This window comes from Dromaius novaehollandiae, chromosome 19 (assembly GCF_036370855.1).
Source record: "Dromaius novaehollandiae isolate bDroNov1 chromosome 19, bDroNov1.hap1, whole genome shotgun sequence".
In the NCBI taxonomy this organism is placed as follows: domain Eukaryota; kingdom Metazoa; phylum Chordata; class Aves; order Casuariiformes; family Dromaiidae; genus Dromaius; species Dromaius novaehollandiae.
The window spans coordinates 6,708,763-6,733,063 of NC_088116.1; the positions used below are offsets into that span (position 1 = coordinate 6,708,763).

At 37.7% G+C, this 24,301-nt stretch overlaps 2 protein-coding genes across 4 annotated transcripts in view; both read left to right on the top strand.

The window, feature by feature from the left end:
- The first annotated feature begins 215 nt into the window (after positions 1-215).
- On the top strand, positions 216-19,026 carry INPP5K (inositol polyphosphate-5-phosphatase K). Of its 3 annotated transcripts, none has more exons than XM_026105595.2 (13): positions 216-408; positions 2,952-3,059; positions 3,782-3,890; positions 6,913-7,029; positions 7,384-7,556; positions 9,140-9,251; positions 9,800-9,909; positions 10,361-10,387; positions 12,055-12,247; positions 12,482-12,619; positions 13,139-13,222; positions 14,800-14,904; positions 16,010-19,026. In XM_026105595.2, exons 1-13 carry the CDS (start codon positions 371-373, stop codon positions 16,106-16,108), a joined length of 1,413 nt encoding a protein of 470 aa, XP_025961380.2. In that variant the 5' UTR covers positions 216-370; the 3' UTR covers positions 16,109-19,026. The 3 variants fall into 3 exon arrangements, with proteins under 3 accessions (XP_025961380.2, XP_025961378.2, XP_025961379.2); XM_026105593.2 differs by lacking the exon at positions 216-408 and adding an exon at positions 2,102-2,727; XM_026105594.2 differs by lacking the exons at positions 216-408; positions 10,361-10,387 and adding an exon at positions 2,109-2,727.
- A 4,165-nt stretch (positions 19,027-23,191) lies between these two features.
- MYO1C (myosin IC) overlaps positions 23,192-24,301 on the top strand; it is a 59,222-nt gene continuing 58,112 nt past the window's right edge. Inside the window, exon 1 of the mRNA XM_026105617.2 lies at positions 23,192-23,281. Within this exon, the coding sequence (XP_025961402.1) occupies positions 23,207-23,281 (75 nt within the window). The 5' untranslated portion in view covers positions 23,192-23,206. The remainder of the gene's footprint in view (positions 23,282-24,301) is intronic.

Genomic DNA, 24,301 nt, shown 5'->3' on the forward strand with positions numbered 1-24,301 from the left:
AGTGCGGGGCCTGCAAACGTGGTGCAAAAAGGGGGGGCCGGGGTGTTGCAAAGGGGAGCCCCGGGGCTGCAGCGAGGGCGCGAGAAGCGTCCCCGGGGGCTGCAGTGGAGCTGCAAGGGCGGCCGCGGCGCCGGCGCTGCCCGCGGTCCTCCCGCGCGCCTGGGGGAGCCCCCGCGCGCCACCCCTCCTCACGTGACCGCCCCGCGGGCCAATGAGCGCGCAGCGCCGCCGCGCCCGGGAGCGCAGCTGCTGAGGGGAGCGAGGCGCCGGAGGAGGCTGCGCCGGGCGGGGCGGCGGGGCGAGGCCGGGCCGAGGTCTCCCCTCCCCGCTCGCAGCGCTTCCCGGCTGCGGCCCGGGCCCGGGCGGCGCGATGGAGGCGGCGCGGCGCGGCGGCGCGAGGGAGCTGAGGTGAGCGGCGGCCGGAGCCGGCGGGTCTGCGCGCTGCTTTTCCCGAGGCGCGGGAGAAGAGCGGTGACGGCTTTACGTAACGGCCGGGAATTAGCGAGACCTGTTTCTGCTCGTTAGCGGGGGTTACGCTAATCAGCGATGTTGCGCAGTCACATGAAACGGAGAAGAAAAGCGGCTTTTCTGCTTTGAAAGCGTTGGCAGCGCGCGGAGGCCTCCGAGGGCGGCGGGGCCCGGGGGGTTATCGGGGAGCCGCTCCCGGCGCTTAGCGCGGGCCGGTCACTGGGCTGCAGGGTCCCGGCTTCCCCGCTTGCAGCGAGGAGGGAGGAGTTTGGACACGTCTTTGGCGTCTGCTTTTCCAGTGGTATTGTTTTGTTTTGTTTTGTTTTGATGCCGTTTCTTCCACGCTGATAAATTGCGGTGTCACATATCGCGGGCTCGGTTTGGCTTGAGGAGGCCTCTACGTAGGGAACCTGCAAGCAGCTCTCTGTAACGAGAAAAATAGGAAATAACCTCACCTTTACTTAGATATACCGTAACGGTTATGACATTGTGTTAAGATGACTCTACAGCCCTAAAAAATTCTCTGCTGTTGAACAGTTACAGGAATCAGTGACACTAAATGCTGTCTTTAAAACATTATTTTAATTTAGGAGCTTATATGCAGAAAGCATGCCCGTGACTGCTCTAGTGGTGTTGAAGGCTTCTTCTCCTTGGGGAGGACTCACAGATGTTTTAAGACACCACGGTAGCGAGCATGGAAAGAGAGAGTAGCTTGAACAGCCACAGATCCTTTGGTAAAGGATCTGTTTGTGGCATCAGATGAGAATGATATTGCTGTAGACTTCTTTCCTTGCTGAGTTAGCGCTTGTATGGCCTTGTCAGGTACTAGAGAGCATCCGTAGGCCTTTGGGATTGCATAATGCCATAGGATGTTACCTGCTTTGCAGGTACATATACATCCCTACCTGTTAATTCTTTCCTGCAGACATAGGTCATAGCCTGCAATGAAACTGGATCGTTAAGGATGTTCCTGAAATTTTATAAATATTTTTCTTCTGGTGCAAATTCTAGCACTGTAGTCTTTCCTGTGTTCTTATTAGTAGTGTAGGTATTGGGGGAATTTAATTTCTGTCAGTAATGACTGATAACTTCAGTATTACTTGACTTTTGCCTTCTCGGATAATTGTCCTCAAAAATTACTAATAGGAGAGAATTCCCAAGTGATACATCTCTTTGATGGTAGAATGAGATCTGCAGCCTACATCCTTTTTTCCTCTAGAAATTTATTTTAGGATCAGTTTACTGTACTATAGCTTTTGGCTAACTTCAGTGTACCCTTATCAAGAGAAACTATTGATGAGAGAAATTGTGAATCACTGAACTAGTTGGGATGCAAGGTCACTTTCCAGTTCTTCTATGTACTTTGTGTCACCGTGAACAGACCTTTGATTGTAAGGGGGGGATAAAGGTACTGCCTTACATAATGGGCATATTTAACTGCATAGCAATGTTTATAGGACCGTTACACAAGAAATGTAAAGTGAATCCCTTTTTAGAAACTGTGATATAGAAAATACTGTCTTAAAATGAAACAGTGGAAAAGTTCTGTGGCAAGCATGTGTTTCAGGAAGCACTCGAGAGGAGCGGCAGGTTTGTTTGGCTTTGGCCAGAACTGAGCGTTTGTATGCTTGGAAGCAGGAGATTATATTTCTGCAAACCTACGGATGGAAGCACATGATTGACTCAAATCAACAATAAGTTCTTTTATATCTTAAGCTTATAGAATTAACCAATTTAAATCTATTAGAAAAAATGATTCAGTGTGTGCAGCTTTTGTAACAAGGCATTGAGTGTGGTGGTAGCGCTACAGTTTTTTTCAGCACGGCTGCATCTGCATTTGTCCTTTCGGGTTAGAAGCAATGCTGAATTTCATATGAGTGAAAACTTGATCTTCAGGACCCTCAGGCATCTCGCTCTTTGTTTTATACTTGGGATTTTAATGTGTCAGTCCTTCGGAATATAGTTGTTCTTTTCTTCGGAGCAAATGGCATCCCTCGGTAGTGAAGATGCATTTCAAGATTCATCAGCCATCTCCTTACATGATTTAGAAAGCCTGCACAACTTCCGCAGCCGTTCTGCCAGTTTCAGCAGCACGGGGTCCAGTGGCCGCTTGCACCTCCGTCAGCGAGTAGCCCAGCTTATGGCCTGCGTCGAGGACATCAGCTCAGATGATGAAATTCATGAAGAAGTATCTCGCACTCTAGATGAAGCTTTCCTTATCTGGGGGAAAAAGCTGAAGGACAAGTGGCAAGAAATCAGGTTTTGTTCCCTCGCTAGCTGATTGTTTTTTTTTGGTTTTTTTGGGTTTTTTTTTGTACTAGCTAATAAATAGACTTCTGATTGACAGATAGTGACAGAAGAATTTTTGTTTTCTGTAGACAGAAATTCAGTCAGGGAAGTTGGATGCTCTTCATGTTACTTGTTCACATTTAAATTCTAGTATTGGCTTTGTGTGACTTCTTATTTTTCTTCTTCATTTGTAGACTGCACATAGTTACCTGGAATGTGGGCACAGCTTCTCCACCTCCTGATGTCACTGGTTTACTTCAGCTCAATTCACTGGGCCCAGCTATGGATATGTATGTTATTGGGTAAGTATATGTTAAAGAACTTGCTTTGTAAGTTTATTGCAAAACCTGTAAGTGACAGTAAGCTGTTGAAAGCTTGGGGAGAACTGTGCACTGTGGATCGTCTCCCAGGAAGTGGTTTAATACTGTCGCTAGCAGAAGATGAAGACTAGAGTGAATGACAAAGAACAGAGATGATTTATAGCAAGAGACTCTTCTCCCCTTTCTGGAGTTGTTTCATATGACAAAACACAAAATATCTTTTCTTTGTCTAAGCACAACGAATTAAAAAATATTTTGGCTACTGTTGTCTTTGGCAAGTAGAGAACATACTCATTTTGATGGGAAAGTTGTCTGAAAATCAGTATGTTTTAAAGAAATTGATGCAAACTAATTAGGTAGAATCTGTGCCCTTTTGGGTTTGCATCATCTTTTAGTGAAACCGTCACCTTTTCCAAACTTGATTGAATATGTCAAGACATGTTCTTTGTCATAATTTATCTGGACTTTAGTATTGTCTTGAACTCTCACTTTGGGTGTATATAAGCTCCTTTAACTTAGCTTTTCTCAGTGTTAGACCTGTGGATGGGTTAAACTGCTTGTAACTGAGAAACGGAACAGCATTAAGAAATTTCTCACTTATGTGCAGAGAGGTCTGTTGGGGTGTTGTGGTTTGTGTTCTCGTAAGGTTATATGAATTCTGTCAAAACCTGATGATCCAGTGTGAGTAATTTTCATGTGTTCAGCTTACAGGAGGTGAACTCAAGGATCACGAATTTTCTCTCTGACTTGGCATTTGATGATCCTTGGAGCATTTTTTTCATGACTGTACTGTCACCATTGGGATACGTCAAGGTAACTGTTTACATCTCTGAATGTCACAACAGTGAAGGAAAATTTCTTCCTCAGCTCCATTCAAACTTTTTTTTTTCCCTTCAGACTGATCTTTCTACGTAAAAGCTATGTGTTGATGGTGTTTTTTGCAGGTATCAATCATTTTCATAGGTGCAGGTATGTTAGAAATGACAGACTGGTGTTCTCTTGGTTTGTTGGTAAAGGTATTTTTAGTGGTTTTTTTTTTTTCCTATTAATAGTAGTGTCCTTAATTTTAGCAGTAAAAATTGGACACGCAGAATTTTATTTCTTGTTTGGAATAGTTGGGTAGTTTTGAAGCTTTTGTAGATTGGATGATGAACAGCGAGGAGATGTTTGTTCAGATATACTGGCAGTGGCTAATGCAAGTGGTGCAGAACCATGTGATGAATACAAAAATACTCCTGTTCTAACAAGAATACATTCTCAAGGAACAGAGTTTAGTTAAGATTACTTAAAGTGAAATGTGATGTAAACTTGCACTCTAACAGCATATTTCTTGTGGCCACAATATCTCTATCTTTCTCTTGTTTTTAGAATTTTTTTTTGCTCTGTGCAATATTTGGGAACTGTAATGTGATGCTTCTAATGTAGTCTGCTTAAGTACCTGCTTTCACTATAAGTATCCCAAGCAATGGCAGTGATTTTCATTAAGATTGGTAAGGTTTCTTCTTCTTTTTTATTTATTTTTTTATTAATTTGTTTACAGATGAAAGTAAATTGCTTAAATATAGAACAGGAGTATAGCAGGTATAGATTTTTGAGGACTTTATTGAGGGCTTAGAACATTATGGAAAGTTTAAACAAGATTTTTGGTAGTACGTGGGACACAGGATCAATGAAAATACTAGGTATTTTAGTAATATAAACAGTAAATGTAGATGGATATCCTGAATTTCTCAAATAAATATTAAAAGCCTTTGAATGTTGTAGCAGTTTTCTAAATCATTCTTATTTCAGGGTGATTTTGCTGACATTAATATGTTATCTGCATGCTAATAAGATTCAGCAGCTGTGCCATTCTTTTAACTCTAATTAAGCAAAAATGTAATTAAATAAAATAAAGGACTTGTTGGAAATTTTAAAAAATTAAAGAAAACATAGTTCATTTTAGTGTAAGTTTTTGCTGATAAACATTTAAAATATGGCCCCAGGATGACATTCAGGCCCTGTATACAGTTAAAATGAATTCCCTATGGTATGCATGGCTGACTGAATCCTAATTTATGAATGCAGAGCTTAGGATGTACTAATGAATGGATGCTGCCACCTAATGGTTTTCAGCAGGGTTTAATTAGCTCTAATAAGAGGAGAAACAGGTCATCGACCTGCCGTCCCTTACTGGCAGGCCAGGTCAAAATCAAAATGGGCAACCAGGAGAGGCAGCTTTCCAGATGAGTCCTGGCATAAGCTTGTTTAGATGGAGAAACAGTTACCTATTTTGTGCTGACCTTGGACGAGGTTGGGTGTGGAGGGGTAGTAGTCCTCCTTGGGATGTTCTGTCACTTCACTAACGAGGTCTGTTCTTAGAGCGTTAGGTTATTGGGATCAGTCAGGTTTTTTCACAGTAAGCAGAGTCATGCCTTTTCTGCGAAGGATCTTTGCTCGATTTGGCACTACATATTGGTGGGACTAGTACAAGTCCCAGCAAAGGAGGGATCTGTGGTGTTTTGATATTCAAGGCCTGCAAAGGGAAGTTTTATAGTGGACTGTGGTTCTTGAGTTATGTTTAGGGGCTGGCCTACAGCAGAAAAGAGTGGAATGTAGCAAATAGCCTTTGAGCTTTGGAAAACAGGAAGACTTGAGCCACAGACTGGATCTTCTCTTTACCCATCATGGTCTGTAATGGGACTGAAAGATCTTGGTATCTCCTGAACTTAATTATGGAAAGGAGAGTACAGGTTACACCGCATGTCTGATCAGATACAGATATTTACGCATTATAAAGTAAATTGTGATCCATCATTTAAATACACTCTATGGTATGCATTTTCTTGAGACAATGAAAACAGTAACATATATCCTGCAATCATTTAATTGTTTTGATGTAGAAGCTAAGAATGAAGGAATTTTGTAGTAAATTTTCAAGTGAGATAAGACTTGGGCGTACTGTTCCTGCAGTTATATAGTTAGTGTTGTTCTTAATATCAGTTTTTATGCTAATGTAGTCTTGCTGTAAGTTCATCAAATATAAAATGGAACTATAATGTCTGTTTTAAATAGAATCATTATCATTAAAACAAATACTTAAACTGAATCTTGTCTCATGCTCGCAACATCCTAATAATGATTTTTTTTTAACAAAGATCATCTTTATTAGGCTAATTCCACAGGAAAAAAAAAGACATACCAGTATCTTAAAGCAGAAGCAGTCTTACATGTTCCTTAAGCATCTTTGCTTTGGAAGCATTCAGTAAATCAGCTTTTACAGGCATTGCAGCAAGAATTGCTGCTGTTTACAGCTTGTTATTTCTGCAGATGCCTAGAAGTAGCTGTTGTGCCTTTTAGACATTTTTACTGGTTTTCGGAACAATCAATTATGTGCTGAAGGGTGTTTGAGTTGGAAAAGCTTTTTGTTGGAGGATTTGTAGATTCGCGCTATTAAGATTATGAAAATCAAGGTGAAAAATCAAGGATTTGTCTCTTTATGAAGAGGATGCTTAAGGATAGAAACAATGGGCTGGTGAGGCAGAAAAAAAGGTCTCTAAAGACCTATTGTATGAACAAATATTCATGTGTTGAGGTCAACTTCAGATTTGTAATATAATACAGTAATGTTAATTAGTTGAGAGATTTATCAGAAATTGTTCATAGGCAAGTCTGTCATGAGAACTTACGCTTTATGGCACTGATATGTGTTGTATCATGGTATTGATGTCAGGCTTGCCAAGGGAGTTGCATGACTTCTGGTATGGCATTCTTTACCTAAAAGCTCCTATGGAGTAGATCCAAGGAATTCCAAATACATCCCTGGAAGTGACCCTGTCTTCTGTTTCTGTTCCAGCTCTCCTCTGTTCGCATGCAGGGATTGCTCCTTCTGATCTTTGTGAAGCACGTCCACCTTCCTTTCATACGGGACATTCATACCCAATATACACGCACAGGCCTCTATGGATACTGGGTAAAGAATTATCTGAGACTTGATTGCTTTGGTTACTTAATGCTTATGTTGGTGTGTGCCTCTAAATGGTATTGTGATGGGAGAGAGAATGTATGGCTTATTAAATAATGAATAAATTGACAAGCCATATGAGTCTCACTTAGTTGAACCTTATACACAAGTGCAGTACAGACCATAATGTTTCACCACTTTATTAGCTGAAATAAACTGTTGCTTTCTTGCTGCTTATTTAGATTTAAATGAGCACAATTGCTTCCTAAATAGCAAGATTAAAAATTTTATAGGTGATGTTAATAGTTGCATTTGCAAGTGTTGATCATAGTTTCAGAGAATACTGTTAACCTTCCATACCAGGGGAACAAAGGAGGAGTTACCATTCGCATGTCCCTCTATGGTCATACAGTTTGTTTCATAAACTGCCATTTGCCAGCTCACATGGAGAACACAGAGCAGCGACTGGATGACTTTGAGAAAATTCTGGAAATGCAGTTTGAAGAGGAGGATATTCCAAGTACCCTGGATCATGAGTGAGTTGTTCTGACTTTGTTCTGGCTATATTGTTTTTATCTGTTATTCTCTCTAAACTCGTGAATTTCTGTACTGAAGAGCTTTGGCTTTGGACTTTTCTCACATCACTTTTATGTGTCTGTTCAGTCTGGTCCCTGAATGCTGGGGGACCAGGCTGGAAACGATAACCTGAAAGATTGAGGTCTATTTTGCAGGACTGGTCTCTTCCCATCTCAAATTATACTGAATTTATTAGCACATAAATTGCAGATGTCATGGAGACATGAAGCGTGTTAGAAGCTAAAGCCCATTTATATCAAAAATCTTTCAGATCACTGGGAGATGTTTATCTTCCTCTCTATTTTTGTGTGAAGACTTGTGTTGTGTTTTGACCCATTTTTATTCCTGTTGAAATTTTAGCATCCAGCTGAGGGCTTCTTGGCCTTTAAATACTTAATTGATAATTTCTATAGCTATATGAATCATACCTACCTCAGATGCCTAACCTAAAAAACTATGACACCTTATTCGGGGCCACTAGTAGAGCTCTTGTTCTTTAATTGTGCAGGAATTATTTATATATTCTGTTGCTGCATGTAAGAATTTCCTACATCATGCTGGAGTCTAAAAGTGATAATATAAACATTTTAAAAAGGGTTAAGATAAAACTTTTAAGTTTGGATTAAATAAAAAAAAATATATGAATAAAGCTGTCAGGCCAGATAAATCCAGAATAAATTTGTAATATTACTTTTGTTGTTAATGGGTTCACTAAAATTAGGTAAATATGTATGAAACATGAATTTAAAAATCATTTCTTTTCCTATCTTAGTATAGGTATTTGATATTTCAATTTAATCGTTTTCATTTTCTCGGTAATGTCCATGCCAAATGTGCGAAATCATGTACAATCATCTTAAAAGAAGAAATTATAAACAGCATTGAAATAAAAGTTTTCTTTCCAAAAAAATCAAGTTTGGGGCATGTACCCCTGAACAGTACTTCAAAAGTATGGAAATTAAGAGAGATTCCTTTTCTTTGAAAAGGCAGTTTTCCTATTGCCTAAAATGTTGCTGATACTGTGCTCCAGTGCTTCATAATAACAACTTCCATTTCTGAGAATTACAGAACATGCAGTATGTATCCCTGCCTTCTCAAAGCACTAAACCAATGCTCTAAACTAGTTGATTAACATATCCAACTGGTGTATAGGTCATGAGTCTTGTGAATTATTTTACTGACTGTTACTGGGTCTACTGTTTAATACTAAATCTTTCCCTAATAGAGATGTAAGTCATTAGGGGACTTGGGATGAGATAATACTCAGTAATGTGCAAGTGGCAAGAATGCAAGAGACTCCACTTACAATTTCAGTTCCTTTAAAACTTTTGTTTAGTAGGTTATTCATCTGTAAGCTTATCTATAACTACTTAATGTTTTTATTTGTGCTGTTTAGATTAGGTAATATAAGTGATTAGAGCACCTAATTAGTATGATGGCTTATGTTCTGTTAAATTCTTCCAATTCTTCACTCATATGTTTATGTAATCCTGTAAAGCTTTTTTTTTTTCTTTCTTTCTTTTTTTTCTTTTTGCTCCTTAAGCATTCTCTTCTGGTTTGGGGATCTAAACTTCCGGATAGCAGATTATGGCATACATTTCGTCCGGGAATCGATAAATAACAGACGTTACAATCTACTGTGGGAAAAGGACCAGGTATGTTGTCTTTTTTTAATGCATACAAGCACAACACATTAGTTAACATTGTCTCTTGTAGTTCTCGTTTCTATTTAAGAAACAAATTCAGAGTAGTTTTGAGCTGGAACTGATCTAGCTGTTTGCTCTCACTTCTCAGTCATAAGCAGTACCATAATTAACTGCAAACTTGTTCTGCTTTTTTTAGTTTCATACTCATTTCAAGTGCTCATATATGACTGAAGCTTTCAGTGAGCTTCATGGTTTGTGAATGGTTCCATGCCTTGATCTCATCTCCTTATTCCTTCATCTAATCATTATTTTTAAAAGAGAAGCTGATTCTGGAAATTGTTTTGCATAGAACTGCTACACAACTTCTAAACCGGTCATGTCAACTGTCTGGCAGTAGCAAAGGGACCTTCTGAAGTTTTTTGATATGTTGTACTTACTGAGATGTTGAATTCTATTTGGAATATGCTCTCTCAGATCCTTTCCTGATTATCCTTTTAACTTTGATTTTTAAATATTACTTTTAAAAGCTGTTCTTTGTATAAACATTATTTCTGCAGTTAAATATGGCAAAGAAGAAGGAAGCATTTCTTCAGGACTTCATAGAGGGTCCTCTGCAGTTTAAACCCACCTACAAGTTTGACCTTTATTCCGATGTATATGACACCAGGTAAAAGCACAGTAAGATGTGTTAAGACATGGAATATTAGAGTGAACTTGGTGCTTGAGTAAATATCACTTTGCAAAACAAACCTAAACTTTCCTTAATTTGCAAGTTAACTGAGGCTGCTGAACTCTTATTCGGTGCTCAAATCTGAATAAATGAATGTTTCTGGCTGAAGAAGCCTGGGTCTACTGATTGTGTGAGGAAAGTGGGAGTGGCTGAATCATCACAACTGCTTATTTATTTATTATTTATTTATTTATTTGGAAGGACTAGATTAAAAGAATAAGCTAGCACTTGCTTAAACACAGTAGTTCATTTTTCCAAAGCTTTTTAAAAATATCTGAGTTATGTTTTTCTCTTACTGTAAAGTTTATTGTTAAGTGTTAATCATGTTTCAATGGAAGAATAAGCTCCTGGCCAGAGGTTTTGTACTGATCTTTCTCTTTATTTCCAGAGAGCAGAAGTCCCTGTTTTGGTTTAAGTAAGAAGAGAACTTTCTGGATTTCATAGATTTGTAAATATTTCAGAATCAAAACAATGCTGCTTCTGAGCTTTGGATTTGATTTTTGCGAAATATTTGAAAATCAGATAACAGCTGATTTTCTTCAGGGATTTTTCTGAACCTGTCTGAAAGCTGCAGTGCTGTCTACTCTGCTGTTGCACTTAAGATTAGAAATTTACTCATTTGTATCCAAAGACTCTTTGCTGTCTAACTGAGTGTGAACAGATATAAAGGGACCAGCAGTAAATCCAGTTGACAAATAAACAATCAAAAAGTATGCTTATGCATGCTGTATGCATTCTGCTGTTAAAGCTAGCAGAAGTATTTTGGTTGGTTGGAGGGTGATAAACGGACTTCAAGGCACTTAGGTCTTCTAAGCATCCTTGCAAAGTTTGTTTTATATGAAGCAGACAGGAATTTGTTATCTTTGATACTTTTTTCAATGTGGCTTTGAGATTTTTCTTTCCCATCTTATACGCCATTTTCTCTGAAGTAGCAAGTGTGTTAACTTAAGCTGTTCTTTTGGCATTTTGTTGCACAGCAGAGCAGACATATGGTAGCTCATAAAGATATCTGTCGGTTTATATAATTACTGAAGTAAGTGGGATATGGCCCCTTAGTCATTTAAAATCTGTCCACCTTATTATAGGTGAGTCAGACCTGTATATGGGGAAGGGGTAAAAGAAAAAGCATGTCGACTATTAAACTAAATGGCATTTCCAATTTATGATGATTTTGATATTCAAAGTTATTAAACTGACAGTTTTCCTTACACATCCTGCTCATTAACTTTTATAATTCAATCCAGTCCATTTTAATTCCTCTTCCATAGGGTATGATCTTTTCTCCATTTCAATTTGAAGTGATACATCCATACAGAGGGTTGCTGTTAAGTCTTCCTCCCACTACAGAGAGAACCACGAAAGGCTCATGTCTTCTGTTTTTATTGATATGGTATAAAAGGAAACTCTGAATTATGATTGCAGTTCGATATATAGCACAGTTGCAGGCTACAGGCACACTTTTCTTCATTATGGGATTTAAAGCCTTTTCTTATGAGGCAACAATAGTTTCTAGACTTGAAATACAGGCTAGTACAGATTAGAGGAGTATTGCTGTGTCATCTATGATTAGCATAAGCTACATGTTTGCCCAGCTTTAGTTATTAAAAGCAACTTGTTCTAAAAAAAGTTTTGAATGAGGAAATAAATATCATTCAGACTCTTTCTACATCCTCCTTAAAGTTATGTCCCTTTCCTGAGAATGACTATGCATTTGGAGTTTGGGGCAGTTGCTGTATTATCTCAATGTCCTTGCATGCATTTATAGTGCATTTTAGGAGAAAGTATCATTTCCTGTACAGAACTTGACTAACCCATGGGAATGCCCCTCCTTCCCTTCATTTTACTCCTCTGTCTCAGAAATCTGTGAAATTTATTTCCTATAAATGGAGCTGAGTTCAAATCAAGGAAACCTTGGTTGTAAAGCGTGGTAAAGAGCTGTAAAATGAAGTTTGGATGTGATTGCTTTCTTGTATTAATACATGTACTTGACAGTCTTTCAACTTTGAGTAGATTTTGCACAGTATTTTTAGCTGTTGGCAACTGTTTTTCTGCTCCTTTCACTTTTATCTTGCATTCTTACAGTGAGAAGAAAAGAAAGCCAGCTTGGACTGATAGAATTCTTTGGAGAGTGAAGAGTCTCTGCCAGCGTACGTCAAAAGAAAGCAAATTATCTGAAGAAGAACAAACAATATCTGTTACTCTGAATAACTATATCAGTCACATGAGCTATGGCATCAGCGATCACAAACCTGTTACAGGAACTTTTGGGCTTGAGGTGCTGTCCCGCCTTAACTGTTTAAAGCTAGTTTGTTTTACTAAGCTGGTTTTCTAAACTTTGTAAGTTGTGGTCTCAGTGTTTTGTTGTGATAAAAGTGAAGACGGAAAGTTGCTTTCTAGTTATATCCGTTCTGTTAGGAGTCCCACAGCAGGTGTGGCAGAGAAGTAACTTGTAAGAATAACTGAAAGAATAACAAAGTTGGTTTACTGTAAATTTTGTTTTTTGTTCCAGATGAAGCCTCTCTTATCAATTCCTTCTGTCACATTGAATCCTGAGGGTGAATGGAGTGCTGAACATGATGTTCTAATCAGTTATTCTGCAGTGCCTGAGTTCCCAAGCAGTGCTTGGGACTGGATTGGACTTTTCAAGGTGATGTTACCAGCACATCATGGCTCTTTACTGTAATGAAGACGGTAAATGTGACTGGAAGAAGTAGTTTTCTGTCATAGGACATTGTGATTTTTGCAGACGTCTTGTATTCTTGAGAGCTGATACTTTTGTATGCTGAGAGTTTAGCTCCATACAAAGATGGATGCAGGCTTTTTCACTCTGTGTAAGATGCTCTGCTAAGTATAAGTGGTGATATATTTAAGCAAAATGGTAGGTAGAAGTTATGGAAAGGAATAGTCCTTCCCAAATGCTTGCAGTTCAAAGAGTTCTCAAAAAGAGAACAAAAATGAAGTCAGTGGAAGGATGAAAGAACAGAGCATTCACATCCTCTCAGATACTAAAGGTTCATAGATGCCCCCAGAATGTTTTGATTTTAAAAATGAAGTGTTTTAATTAGACCTTCAGTGAACTAGTAAGCCTGCCTCTCACAGCTTTGAGTTTTCCATGTAGTGTGTGTTTGTCCTTCAGAAGGCTGATGGTGTGCATCTTTCTTTGCAGGTGACATTCAAGCATGTGAATGACTATGTTACTTATGCTTGGGTAAAAGATGATGAAATTTCTTCTAACAATGACAGTAAACAAGTAAGCCAATTATATATGTCTTTCTAGTAGTTTCTTGTGTAGTAGCATTCAAGGAACTATTTGTTCCATTTCCACTTCCTCCTCTGGGTTCTGTTTCCCCCTTTTTCCCCATCCAAAGCTAACTGGGAATGATGTTACTGTTTATAATCCCCCTTGCTATTTCTCCTTTATTTTTGGGTAATACAGCATACTTTCTTAGGTCTGAATGTATTGCGTGAGGGAATTGATGAAATAACAGTTTATTCCTGTAGTGACTCTTCATTGTATAAAGAACTACTGTAGTTTTAATCCATTTTGTATTTTGGTCTAATTTTACCACCAAAGTGAGCAAGTTGACAATCAGATGGAAAATGGCCAAGTTGTTCAATGTATCTTAAATATTTTTGTATGATTTCCATTACAGTTGTAAATACCTAAAGTAACTAACACTTAGTTACAGATACCTGATACAGCTAATGATACAGGTTCCTTAGACTTTTCTTTATTTTGGCTGTTAAGAGTCTTGCCCCCTTTTTAAAGACTGCTGGCTTTCTAGTAGTGATTAACTAAAGTGATTAAAAAACCTCAAATAACTTTTATCCTTGTTTCGAATACAAATAAAATATTTCCAGAGGTATTTATCTGAACAAACAGAAGTTGAAATTAATTAACAGAAGTTAATTTTGGAGACAAAGTCAGCAGAGGAATGGATGAGATTTTCCAGACAATCCTTTAAAAGAAAGCAATTTTCTCTTGTTAGGGATTGTGTAAGTTAACAAGTTTATAACAAGAGTCCCAAATGTCTTTTGTCAGTATTCTTAACCTCAGAATATCTCTGAACTTAAATTTAAACAGTGTGAACGTTGTTTTAGCAGGGTACTGTGGGCAGCAGTTTAGGAACCATGATGGGTCTTCAGGGTAGTACAAAATTGAGGTTGCAGTTTTGTTCCACTCTTTCTTCTAACAGCTTATTGCCACCAGGAGGCAGTTCATCTTCTTCTGTCTTGCTTGTGTGGTCTTGCCATTTCCCTTGAACAACTGTGGCTTTTTTCTCAGTTCTCTCTGAACAAATTCAGCTTGCTAACATGGTAAAAAATATTCACTCTTACATCCCTGGCTTAGTTTTCAGATGGTTTAGTGGGTCGTCTCAGTTGCCCTCTTTTCTGTATAGGTCCATCTGTCTCTTTTTGTCAGCTTCATAGTTAAACAGGAAAAAATAGCATAGAAAAGAAAAGTGGCCAGTATTCTAGAATAATTCTGTCAGGGTAGTTTTCTGTGGAGTCAAATGATCTCCAGTGTGGATGGAAGGAGAACAGAAGAAATACCTCACCCCCTCTCTAAAGTAGCAAGCTGGTAGATTGGCTCAGCTGTACTATGTAGCCTTATCCTAAAGTGTTTAGAGGCATTCCTAGGGATGGGTAATACCCTAAGACATGAATGAAGTAATAACGTTACTTCTGTCCTCTTCCTTTTAAAATTATGTTTAAAAACTGGCTTATTTGTAAATACTGCATTTTATGGTGTCCTGAATGAATGTTTTTTGTAAGTTGCTTTCTCTGTGCAAATAGTCCCTTGCCTATTCTTTTTCTTGTTGACAGGTTTACATCAGTGCTGAAGAAATACCTGCTATGGGAGGAGAATTTGTGCTTTGTTATTATAGCAATAATATGCAGTCAATAGTTGGTATCAGCCAGCCTTTTCAGGTAATATATTTGGAAGCTTTGATTAATGATGATATTTTTATTTCTTTTGCTTTCATATGCATCTGAACATAGGTGTGTGCAACTGTGTTAATACTGGGGGAGGTTGCAGCAGAAATTGCAAAAAAGATATGTGCTGATTAATACCCAGTAAAAAAAAAATTGCTGATATTCTAAAAGACTCTTAAGTAGCTGTTATAGCAACACATTGTTGTAATGAAATAAAGCAAGTTTATCTCTCTCAGCTTTCATTTTTGGAACTTCAGTCTCTGTCAGTTAAGTCCCTAGTTTCTGTAAAGATAGGAACTCAGCTTAATTTAAAAAGCTGCCAACTTTTTGACATAAGTGAACCCTTTGTGCTCCCTTCTGTGGTAGATTGATGCAGAAATGCTTCCTCTATATTTAGATGGTTAAATTTGAGAAGAGGGGACAGTTGAAACTCAAGTTACTTGTTTAACTGGCATTTTTGTTTAATTTTTGAAAGGGTGACTTAACCTGGACAAACTAGATAAAGCAACCAGTCATTGCTTCTTCTACCCAAGCACTTTTTACCAAAATCATTTTGTTTGTGCAGAATTTTCCATGCTGCCATGACTGTGCTAATGTGTTCTGGAATGACTGAAATACAAGTTCTTTGCTGTTCTTGGGTGAAGGGGCTTTAGGAGACTCTCAAACTCCATTACCTTAGGGAGTACAATACTGAAGATTACTGGGCTGGTAAAACTCAGTGATACTGTTCATACTTTTCTTTATGTATTATGAAAAAAATGGCAAAGTCCAATGCTTCAACTGTCTCTAAGCATGAGATACTGCTGACAACTATGCTGCAGAGTTATGTGGGTACAATGCGCTATATGAATATAAGAAATCATGTTAGTCATTTGGAATGCCTTTCTTTTTCCATGACAGTTAATGTTTTGATATCAGTTTAGTGCTTTGTTACTAGAACTTTTTTAAGCATCATAATTGCTGCATAGACATATCACTTAATTTTCTCAGCAAATATGTAGGATATCTTTATATAATGGTATACTGACAGTATAGAGCAACACAGAGTTTCTGAATGTTTGTGCTATATTTAACTCTTTTTCAATTTCTTTTCTTCTAGATTCAGCCAAACAGAATGTTAATAGAAAAGGATCTGGCACAGGAAGAGATCAGTTGGAGGCAAAAACCTGACAATCTGGAATCACATAATGAATTCTGAAGTCAGAAAAGGCATTTAGTGATCCTGATTCAGGAGTCAGAGATGATTACCTTCTTTGTCTTAGTACTTGTAGGCATTTCCTCTTAGAAGATGGAGTGAGGTAGTGCAAGGGTCCCACAGGTAGGGCTGTTCAGAAACTTTATAAGCTCATAGAAGATAATTTATTGTGGAAACAGGTATTTTTTAGAGTTACTCTCATCATAACAATAATGTTGCACTGGATGGGAACCATAAAAGTAGTTCCTAATGAATGCTGTATGGTTTAAGATGACAGACATTTCTAATCCAATGACTTAATGAAAGTAAGTTGCATTCCATAACAGGTTTTGGACTTGCTCCTTTTCTTTTCTCTAAAGGATGTTTTATTAGCGATACAATTCACAGAGCTGTAACCACTTAATCACTGGTTTCCAATGTTTGAGTTTAACTGAAGTTATTTTAAAAATTATTTATTAGATACAGTTATCTAGCTTATTTTAAATTTTTGTTTGACTTTTAAATGTAAACTAATTACCTTTTGGGAAACACATGTGACAACAGGTCACATGAAAGCAAAATGTTTAGAACATGTAAATTCTCCTTTGGTAGTAGAAACCCTTTTCTACTGCCTTACTTCTCACTTATAATTCTTGCAGGATTTTCCATCTTTAATTCTTCCAGATCGTGATATATCAATCAAAATACACTTTTTCTGATTTTTGGATTCTTCTTTTATAAAACAATTTATATAGCAATTTGTCTATTCCCTTTCTCCCTCTAATTAAAAAAGTAAAATAAACACAGTTACGCTAATCACTGACTTGGAGTTAAACCAAGATCACATCTTTCAGAAAGAAATGCCTCATGTAAAGAAATGATTTAGTATGGGTTAGCAAAGTAGTTCAAGAAGCACTTGACGAAGAGCTAAGTGACAATGATACTGTCCTTGTTTTCTGCTGTCACGTTGTATTTAGAAAGCTGTCACGTTGTATTTAGACAGCTAAAGCCATATTTGAGTACTTCTGTGATACCATTCTGCCACATAAATAATTGCTACACTTACTACAGAGATTACATGAATTATAAATAGAGAATTTAAATGGAACAAGCTCTTTCTTATGGCATGATCCATGCTACCAAAAATCATAAAGCTCTTAAGTTTATAGCAATCAGTTTGCAAAATTTCTGCCTTCCAGAGGTGCTTATACTTAAATGTATCTTGCACGTTGGAGAGTGGAGGTAGAATGAGAAAGATCAAGTAATTAAAGAAAGAAAGAAAGAAAGGTAGTTAGCTTTAGAAATGGTTTTGTTTGATGAGGAAATAGAGATCTTTAAAAAGGATTGGAAGTAGCTCTGGACGTTCCACAGAATCTCAGACTGTGGTGCTGAAAAAGAGCACTGCTTGGTCTCCCATGTTCTAGATACATAGCTTTCAGCTGCCTACCACGTATGGTAAGTAGGGTTAGTTACTAATCACTGTCTTGTCGGTTGTGAATGGAAAAGAGAAAATTCGGTTCAAGTGGAAGAGAGAAGCAAAGAATGTTGGTGTGTATATTTTGGAGCGTTGCTTGAGAACTGAATGGATTCCTTTTTGCTCACGTTCTCAAAGTCTTGGTTCTTTTAGTTAGGATTCTTTTGGAAGAGAAAGTGAGCATTCTGTGATACCTGTTTTGTATAGATTTCTGGGGTCTTACCTATGCTGACAGTCTATCTATCTTAGGGTTTCCATAGTATACAAACTGGTTAGTTTTGTTGCAATTTGAAGTTTAAGAGCACCTAGCCTCTGTAAATTTTAGTTGTATATTAGCCTAATGCTTGGTACTGAGAATTGTTTCCAGTTGTCTATAGTGATGGCAGGTTTAGAGGGTACTGTGTTCAGTGCATGGATTAAAACTATCTTGAGGCTTACACCTTGTACAGTCTTATTACATTTTGGAGCAATATTAGAAACCATTTTCATATTTGTACCAATCTCGCAAGATTTTGTTTTGCACTGAAGCTTTCAGCTACTTTACTTTTCATGGCAATTACATCTTCAGACAAATCCTTCCTGAATTGCAAATAACCTGCAGTTTTTGAGTTCTTGCTCTGTTTCCGATATTACTTGTATGATTATATTACCATGTTCCATGCAAGGAGATTCCAGTGGAGAGCTCAAAGATGAAAGAATTGTGGTCTTTGAATTCCAGACTGCAGCTGGTGACTTACTGTGGACCAAGATCCAGTTTCTTCTAATCAGGGTGCATCTGCCATTCGTGAACAGCTCAGAGGGGGAGCGGTACAGCCATGCAGGGGCACTTTACGTGGGCAAGAAACCCAAGCTCCTTAATGTTGCATGGGAACTGATAACCTTCTCGGGCACTGGAGATAGAAGCTGCATTTTGTAAACTAATCCTTTGCACCACAGGACTTTACTGAAAATGCCCACAGCAGCTGTGATTAAATCTGCCTGTGTGTAAGACACTGCACAAAACTGTATACTCCCTTCTTTAGTGTTGTGCACACAGTAGCAGTCTTAAATATTGTTTACTACTGTTACCTATGGTAGCTTTTCAAAGTATTCCGTGACCTGTTACCATGTAATTTCTGATGAAATTTATCTTTCTTAAAACACCTTTAATTAGATGTTATAATCACTGGAAGTGTTTTTATTCCCATGTTTTTTCTTTTCATGTACCACCAAAATAAATCCTGAGAGTGAACTGTTCTACATGCTTCTATTAATCTGAGAAAAATGTACTGGGGAGAAGAGGGGGAATTCAGTCCATGCATGGTAGCAGTTTTCTGTGTAATTTTGATATTTTTAAAATGCAAATATATTTGCATTCTACAATACTGTTGTATTAGTAGTAACATATTTGGTAGGGCTTTGGACTGCAAAAGAAGGGCCAAAGACAAAATTGATTTTCTTTTGGACAAATAAAAATCTTTCATTTAAATGAGTTTAGTATTTAATTAACCTAAATGATGTCATAAGCTTCTCTTTTGGATCTTTTTTTTCCCCCCTGAAAAGATGTTTGAATACACTGAAATAATAGCATATTTAGATTGTTGGGAATAAATAGCTCCTCTTACCCCCTTTGCCCCCCACCCCCCGAGTTACTTTCAGTAATACTGAATTCTGGAGTGCGTGTTATGAACAGAGGAAAAATAGCTTATTTAGTAACATTTTTTTCTGTAGGAAATTTAGATTTTCGAACTAAACAAGTGCTTTATTGCAGGAGATTGAGGCTGTTTCCATGTAAGTTAAATTTGAACTATATTTCTTGTCTTTATTAGTCCAAATGCAACTCTGTTTATACCAGTGGTCTTGCACGTGCTTGCACAGGGACGAGTCTGATTGTATGTAGTGGTTCTCTGTACATTTCTTCCCCTGAGAAACTACCGCAGCGTTTGGAAACTCTTCCCTGTATGAAGTTCTATACAGACTCTCACTTATTATTTATGTTAATGCCCTTCACAGTACTTCACATCGATGACAGAAGAATCTCTTGTGTTATCAGTATTTCTATTTTGAATAAGATATTGGGAACTTCTCTGAATTTGGGACCTGTTTATTTAGTAAGACAAATTTTCTATGGCTTAGGCTTCTTCAGTTCTAATCATTGATTTGGGAAATGAATTTTACTCTGTCAGTAACACCTTAAAAGATAGAATGAAAAAGGCCATTTAATGGGAGGCAGTGAAATACAGGTGATGTTTAATCCTATATTAGGCTCAATCCCATGCTGATACAGCTATTGTTTGTGATTCTTCAGAGAAACAGAATATTTTGCTCAGAATTCTATCTGTTGACGAGAGTAAGTTGAACCTAACTCATGTTTGTTTCCTCATTTCGTTTAGTATACTATCAAATCTCTTCAAAATTAGCTTCAGTATCTACTTCAGCTGGTTTCTAGCTGGAGGTGAGATCAGCGAAAGAGGCTGATGGAGAGGAGCTGGATGAATGATAGCTGACAGTAACACAGTAAAAGAAAAGAATGGAAGTGCTGTTCTTAGGCAGGGGAAATAATAAGAAGGAGGTGCTCACTAGCATTTGCTCTTCCCAAAGCATTCTCTCTTCTCTATTGCACTTCTAATTTCCTTCTCATTTACTGAGGTTTTCATTACATTGAGGAGATTTTGGTATTTTCTTTGTAAAAATGCTTAAACTATCTAAATTACATTCTTTATTTTTAAAACCAGATTCTTCCAAATTCGCTTTTTAACAGGTTGCACGACTTGAAATTTTCTTGTCTTTTTGAAAGAGCTGTTACAGTGTACTTCGTATTTTTGATGTTTTTATTATAAATTTTGTATCAATTCACTTCCATCCAAGTGTAATGCTTCATAATTCCTTGTTGTTGCATGATTTATTTTAAAGTAGGAAAGATGTCTACCAAGGAATGTTAACCAATATAGCCTGATTTAATTTCCATATAGGATATTTCCGATTCCTAGCTAACTGCAGGATATGCAATGTATCATTGCACATAGATAGTGCAGCTCTGTGTAAACAGGAAATATTTCTAAGATGTCTTGCGTGTTTGCTGGACCCTAAAAATACACTTTGATAAAGACTATTGTTTCTACTACCACTACTTCCTCCTCTGCTCTTGGACACTAAGTGACACTCAGATGAACTTGCCTTAATTAATATACTGCAGTGGAAAGGCCAGTCCAACAAAGCTTGCATTAGGTTTTCCTTGAGGGAGGAAACGATACCTTTTTTTTCTTTTGAGAAGTCTGCATTACTACCAGGAATATTTCCGATGGCCCTTTCTATCCTTGGATATAGTAAATTCACTATTGGAATGTGATCACTGAGGGTTCTTTGTACTCACTGCTATGTAAATACCAATATTGTTAACAACTTGATAACTCATGCTTTAAACGTGTAACATTCTTGTTTTCTTGTATCTATCTTTTTTTTTTTTTGCCTTATACCAGTCTTGAAAGAGAATAGAAAAAATATTTTGTGGAAAGATGGAAGTTTCTGAGGCCGGTTGTCTATGTATATAGCTTTCTTTATTTCATCCTCGTATTCTTTAACTCTGTTTCTTCAGAGACAAGCTCAAACGTTAGAGTTATGTAGTGTACAGTCCTGCAGAGTAAGTAGGACTGTGCGGCTGCTTTGTTCATCCATGGTAAAGGCACATTCCACCTGGTGAATCTGTGCAGGACAGGTTGTGAACAGATACTCTGGAAATTGAGCTACTCAGGGGAACTATGCTGAACTTGCCTGTTCAGTAGCTTCAACTTAGGAAAAATCATATACATCTGTGTATGTCTCCATCCCACCTCCCTGTATTGTAGTAGAACTGTTGTCTTTCTGTCACAGGGTCTTTGTGGTTAATAAAAAGAGCATCTCATATATGCAGTCTAGAAAGTAGCAAGAAAACCTGTTTTAGGGGGTATTTAGTGCACAGGTTGGAAGAATCACTGAGGAAAACAATGAAGGCAGAAGTTTGAGATCTGGGAATGTAAACTGACAGATGCAGGAAGAATTCAAAAAATAAGAATTTACTAAAACCGTAAGAAAAATGTAGTAAACATTTTTACCTATTAACCACACTTTGATTGAATCTGAAAGTTGTCAAGTACAGACAAGATGTCAGCCCTGCTCAGGGAATGTTTCAGCATTGTTTAACAAATAAGTGCTTTAACTATAGTTTTGCCTTTCAAGTATAATGCTTGGTCTTTGCAGAGATACCCTGTGTTTCTCTCCTCTCTCTTCTGTTTTGTTTTCCTTTTTGTATTTTTTTGGCCTATTTCTACTTTCTTAATTCTCTTCTTTCTTGTTCTCATTCACTTGTAACCCATTTTGAGATATCTCTTGTGCATAATTCCAGTATCTGCTTCACAGAAGTTATTCCAGTTAAATGGCACTCACATTCTAGAATATTAATATCTGTAATTTTTCTCGATAGGAAGGATAGATATGATAGGCTAGTTGTTGCTCTGTATTACTGACAATAGGACGATTTTGTTTGGAGAAGTGACAGTACTGTTTTGGGGTTTTTTTGTTTTTTTTCAGTATGACAAAATAGCTTTTTCAATGGAACCATATATTTGAAAGCAAATGGCTAGAGAAATTATTACTGGGCTGGACCAATCTTGTATATAACACCTAAGGGCAGTGTGAGGATAACTTCAGATACGAAACACAGAAGAGTAACAGGACATTTCTGTTACGGAACAGAATGCTATTCTCTGTATCTGCTCTTAAAGGTGACATTTAATGGCCAAATAGGGTTAAGATTAACATCCTGGTGGTTTTTTTGACAAGCATTATCTGGAAGTGGTGTGTAGTGACGAGCTGAAAACTTAACTGTTCAGAGTAGATTGAAAGAATTGTCCCTAACAGCAAATCTTGAAATACCTGATATTCAGACTACTTTTTTTTTCATTTGTTTGCAGGGTATCTGCGCCTGTTGGGCGGGAAGGCTGATAGGTCTAGATGCTGCGTTAATGGATGACTTGAATATAGTAAAGCTCCTCAGTTGCACTTAAACCAGCATTTGCTACCTTTTTTTGTCATGTTCGTGGTAGGGAATCTTGTAGAGTGCAAGTTACTTTCCTTTTTCTTAACTGGTTAGCTACTCGAGCGTTTTATCTCTACAGTAATTTGAAGAACTTCCTATAGTTACCATATGAGCAACTGGTATTTTTTTTTATTGCTCTGCCTCTTTAAACCCAGTATATTGGAGTTCAAGATGAAGAACCTTTCCTACATAAAATTTCTGGGTAGATTTGTAGTCTACCATATGGTTCTTTCGTGCTAATACCTATGAAACGGCATCCGCAGCGGCTTGACTTTTCTGAGTCCGCTGGGACTAGAATGGAACATCAACAGAAGTTTGCAGCAATAAACACAAGCATAAATTTAGGTTTCTTGGAACTGTCTTGACACATTGTAACTAGTGGAAACTAGTTCTTGAACTTAATTGTTGGTCCAGCTCACACTTGCACTTAGTATAAATACAGGGGTTCATCTCTTCCTCTCACAACAGGGCTCTGAACCAAGGACTGCACGTAGTCAGAGGGTTCTTCCAGACTATTCTGGGAATTCTGCTGCCGTGCTTTGAAATTGGAACTATCTGTAAAGAACAGAGATTTACTAACCTAAGTCTTGTAAAGATGGAATTGCAGATTGAACTTATTCCTACGGGAGAAATCATCCGTGTGGTCGGTCACAATGGAGAGCGCAAGACCGTAAGCCTGTTTATTGTTCTCTTTTTCTCTCTTGCTGTAGTCTTATTTATACAATAACCAACTTAGTAACCGTTGTTCTGAGTCAAGAAATTTGAGGGGGGAGGCTTCTGTAAGACTAGTCAGTGATGTGATTGTAGTCATGTTTTAAACAATTTTTTCACTATAGTGAAATTAGTAGCAATGAATTTTAATATCAAGTGATTGGGAGCTTAGAAAATGATTAAAGCGTATTTCCTGTAGATTACTTCATTGTACTGCAGTCGCTGTGATCAGCAGTTGGTGTCATGGCCCAGTAGTACTGGCTGTATCAGAATTTTGGAAGACCCTTCAAAGTAAAAAGGCAGGGAGGCAGCTCTGGAAAAAGAGTACCTTGATCCTCTTTAACAGTGATTGTCTGTGTTGTCGTTGGATTCATGCTTTAGATGTTACGTTCTTGTATCAAAAGTTTTGAGATAGAAGAACGTATCAAAGGAACATTATTGCCGTCTTGATGAACTGCCTATACTGTCACTGTTTTGCTGACTTAGGGTCAGGATTTTGTATGTAGGCATATAAATGGAAAATCTGGGTGAACTGTTCATTTCCAGTTTGACATGGCAGAGTTAAGTAGTTCAGAAAGACATAGTGCTTTTCTAAGAATAATTTCAATTTTCAAGACTTGGAATGAATGGTGGTTCTGTGTGTTTTGCTTTAGAATATTTTCTGATGGGATTTGCATACTTTTAATTAAAAGGGTCTAAAGAGAATGAACAGTTTAAAAACATCTTTAAATCCCTCTTACATTTAAAAGTCACAGGTGGTGTTTTTCCTCTTGTTGTCAAGGCTTCATTTTCTGGATATGAAAATGTGATTGTCGATTATGGCTAATAATGCAGCTTATTACGCTGAGAGGTGAATAGCTCACATTAAAGAAAACTGACAGCTCATCCCATTCCATAATTGCTCATCCAATATGTATAAACTAGTACTTAATACACAGCTGAAAAAGATGCGGTAGGTTTTAAAGCTGCTTAAGCAATC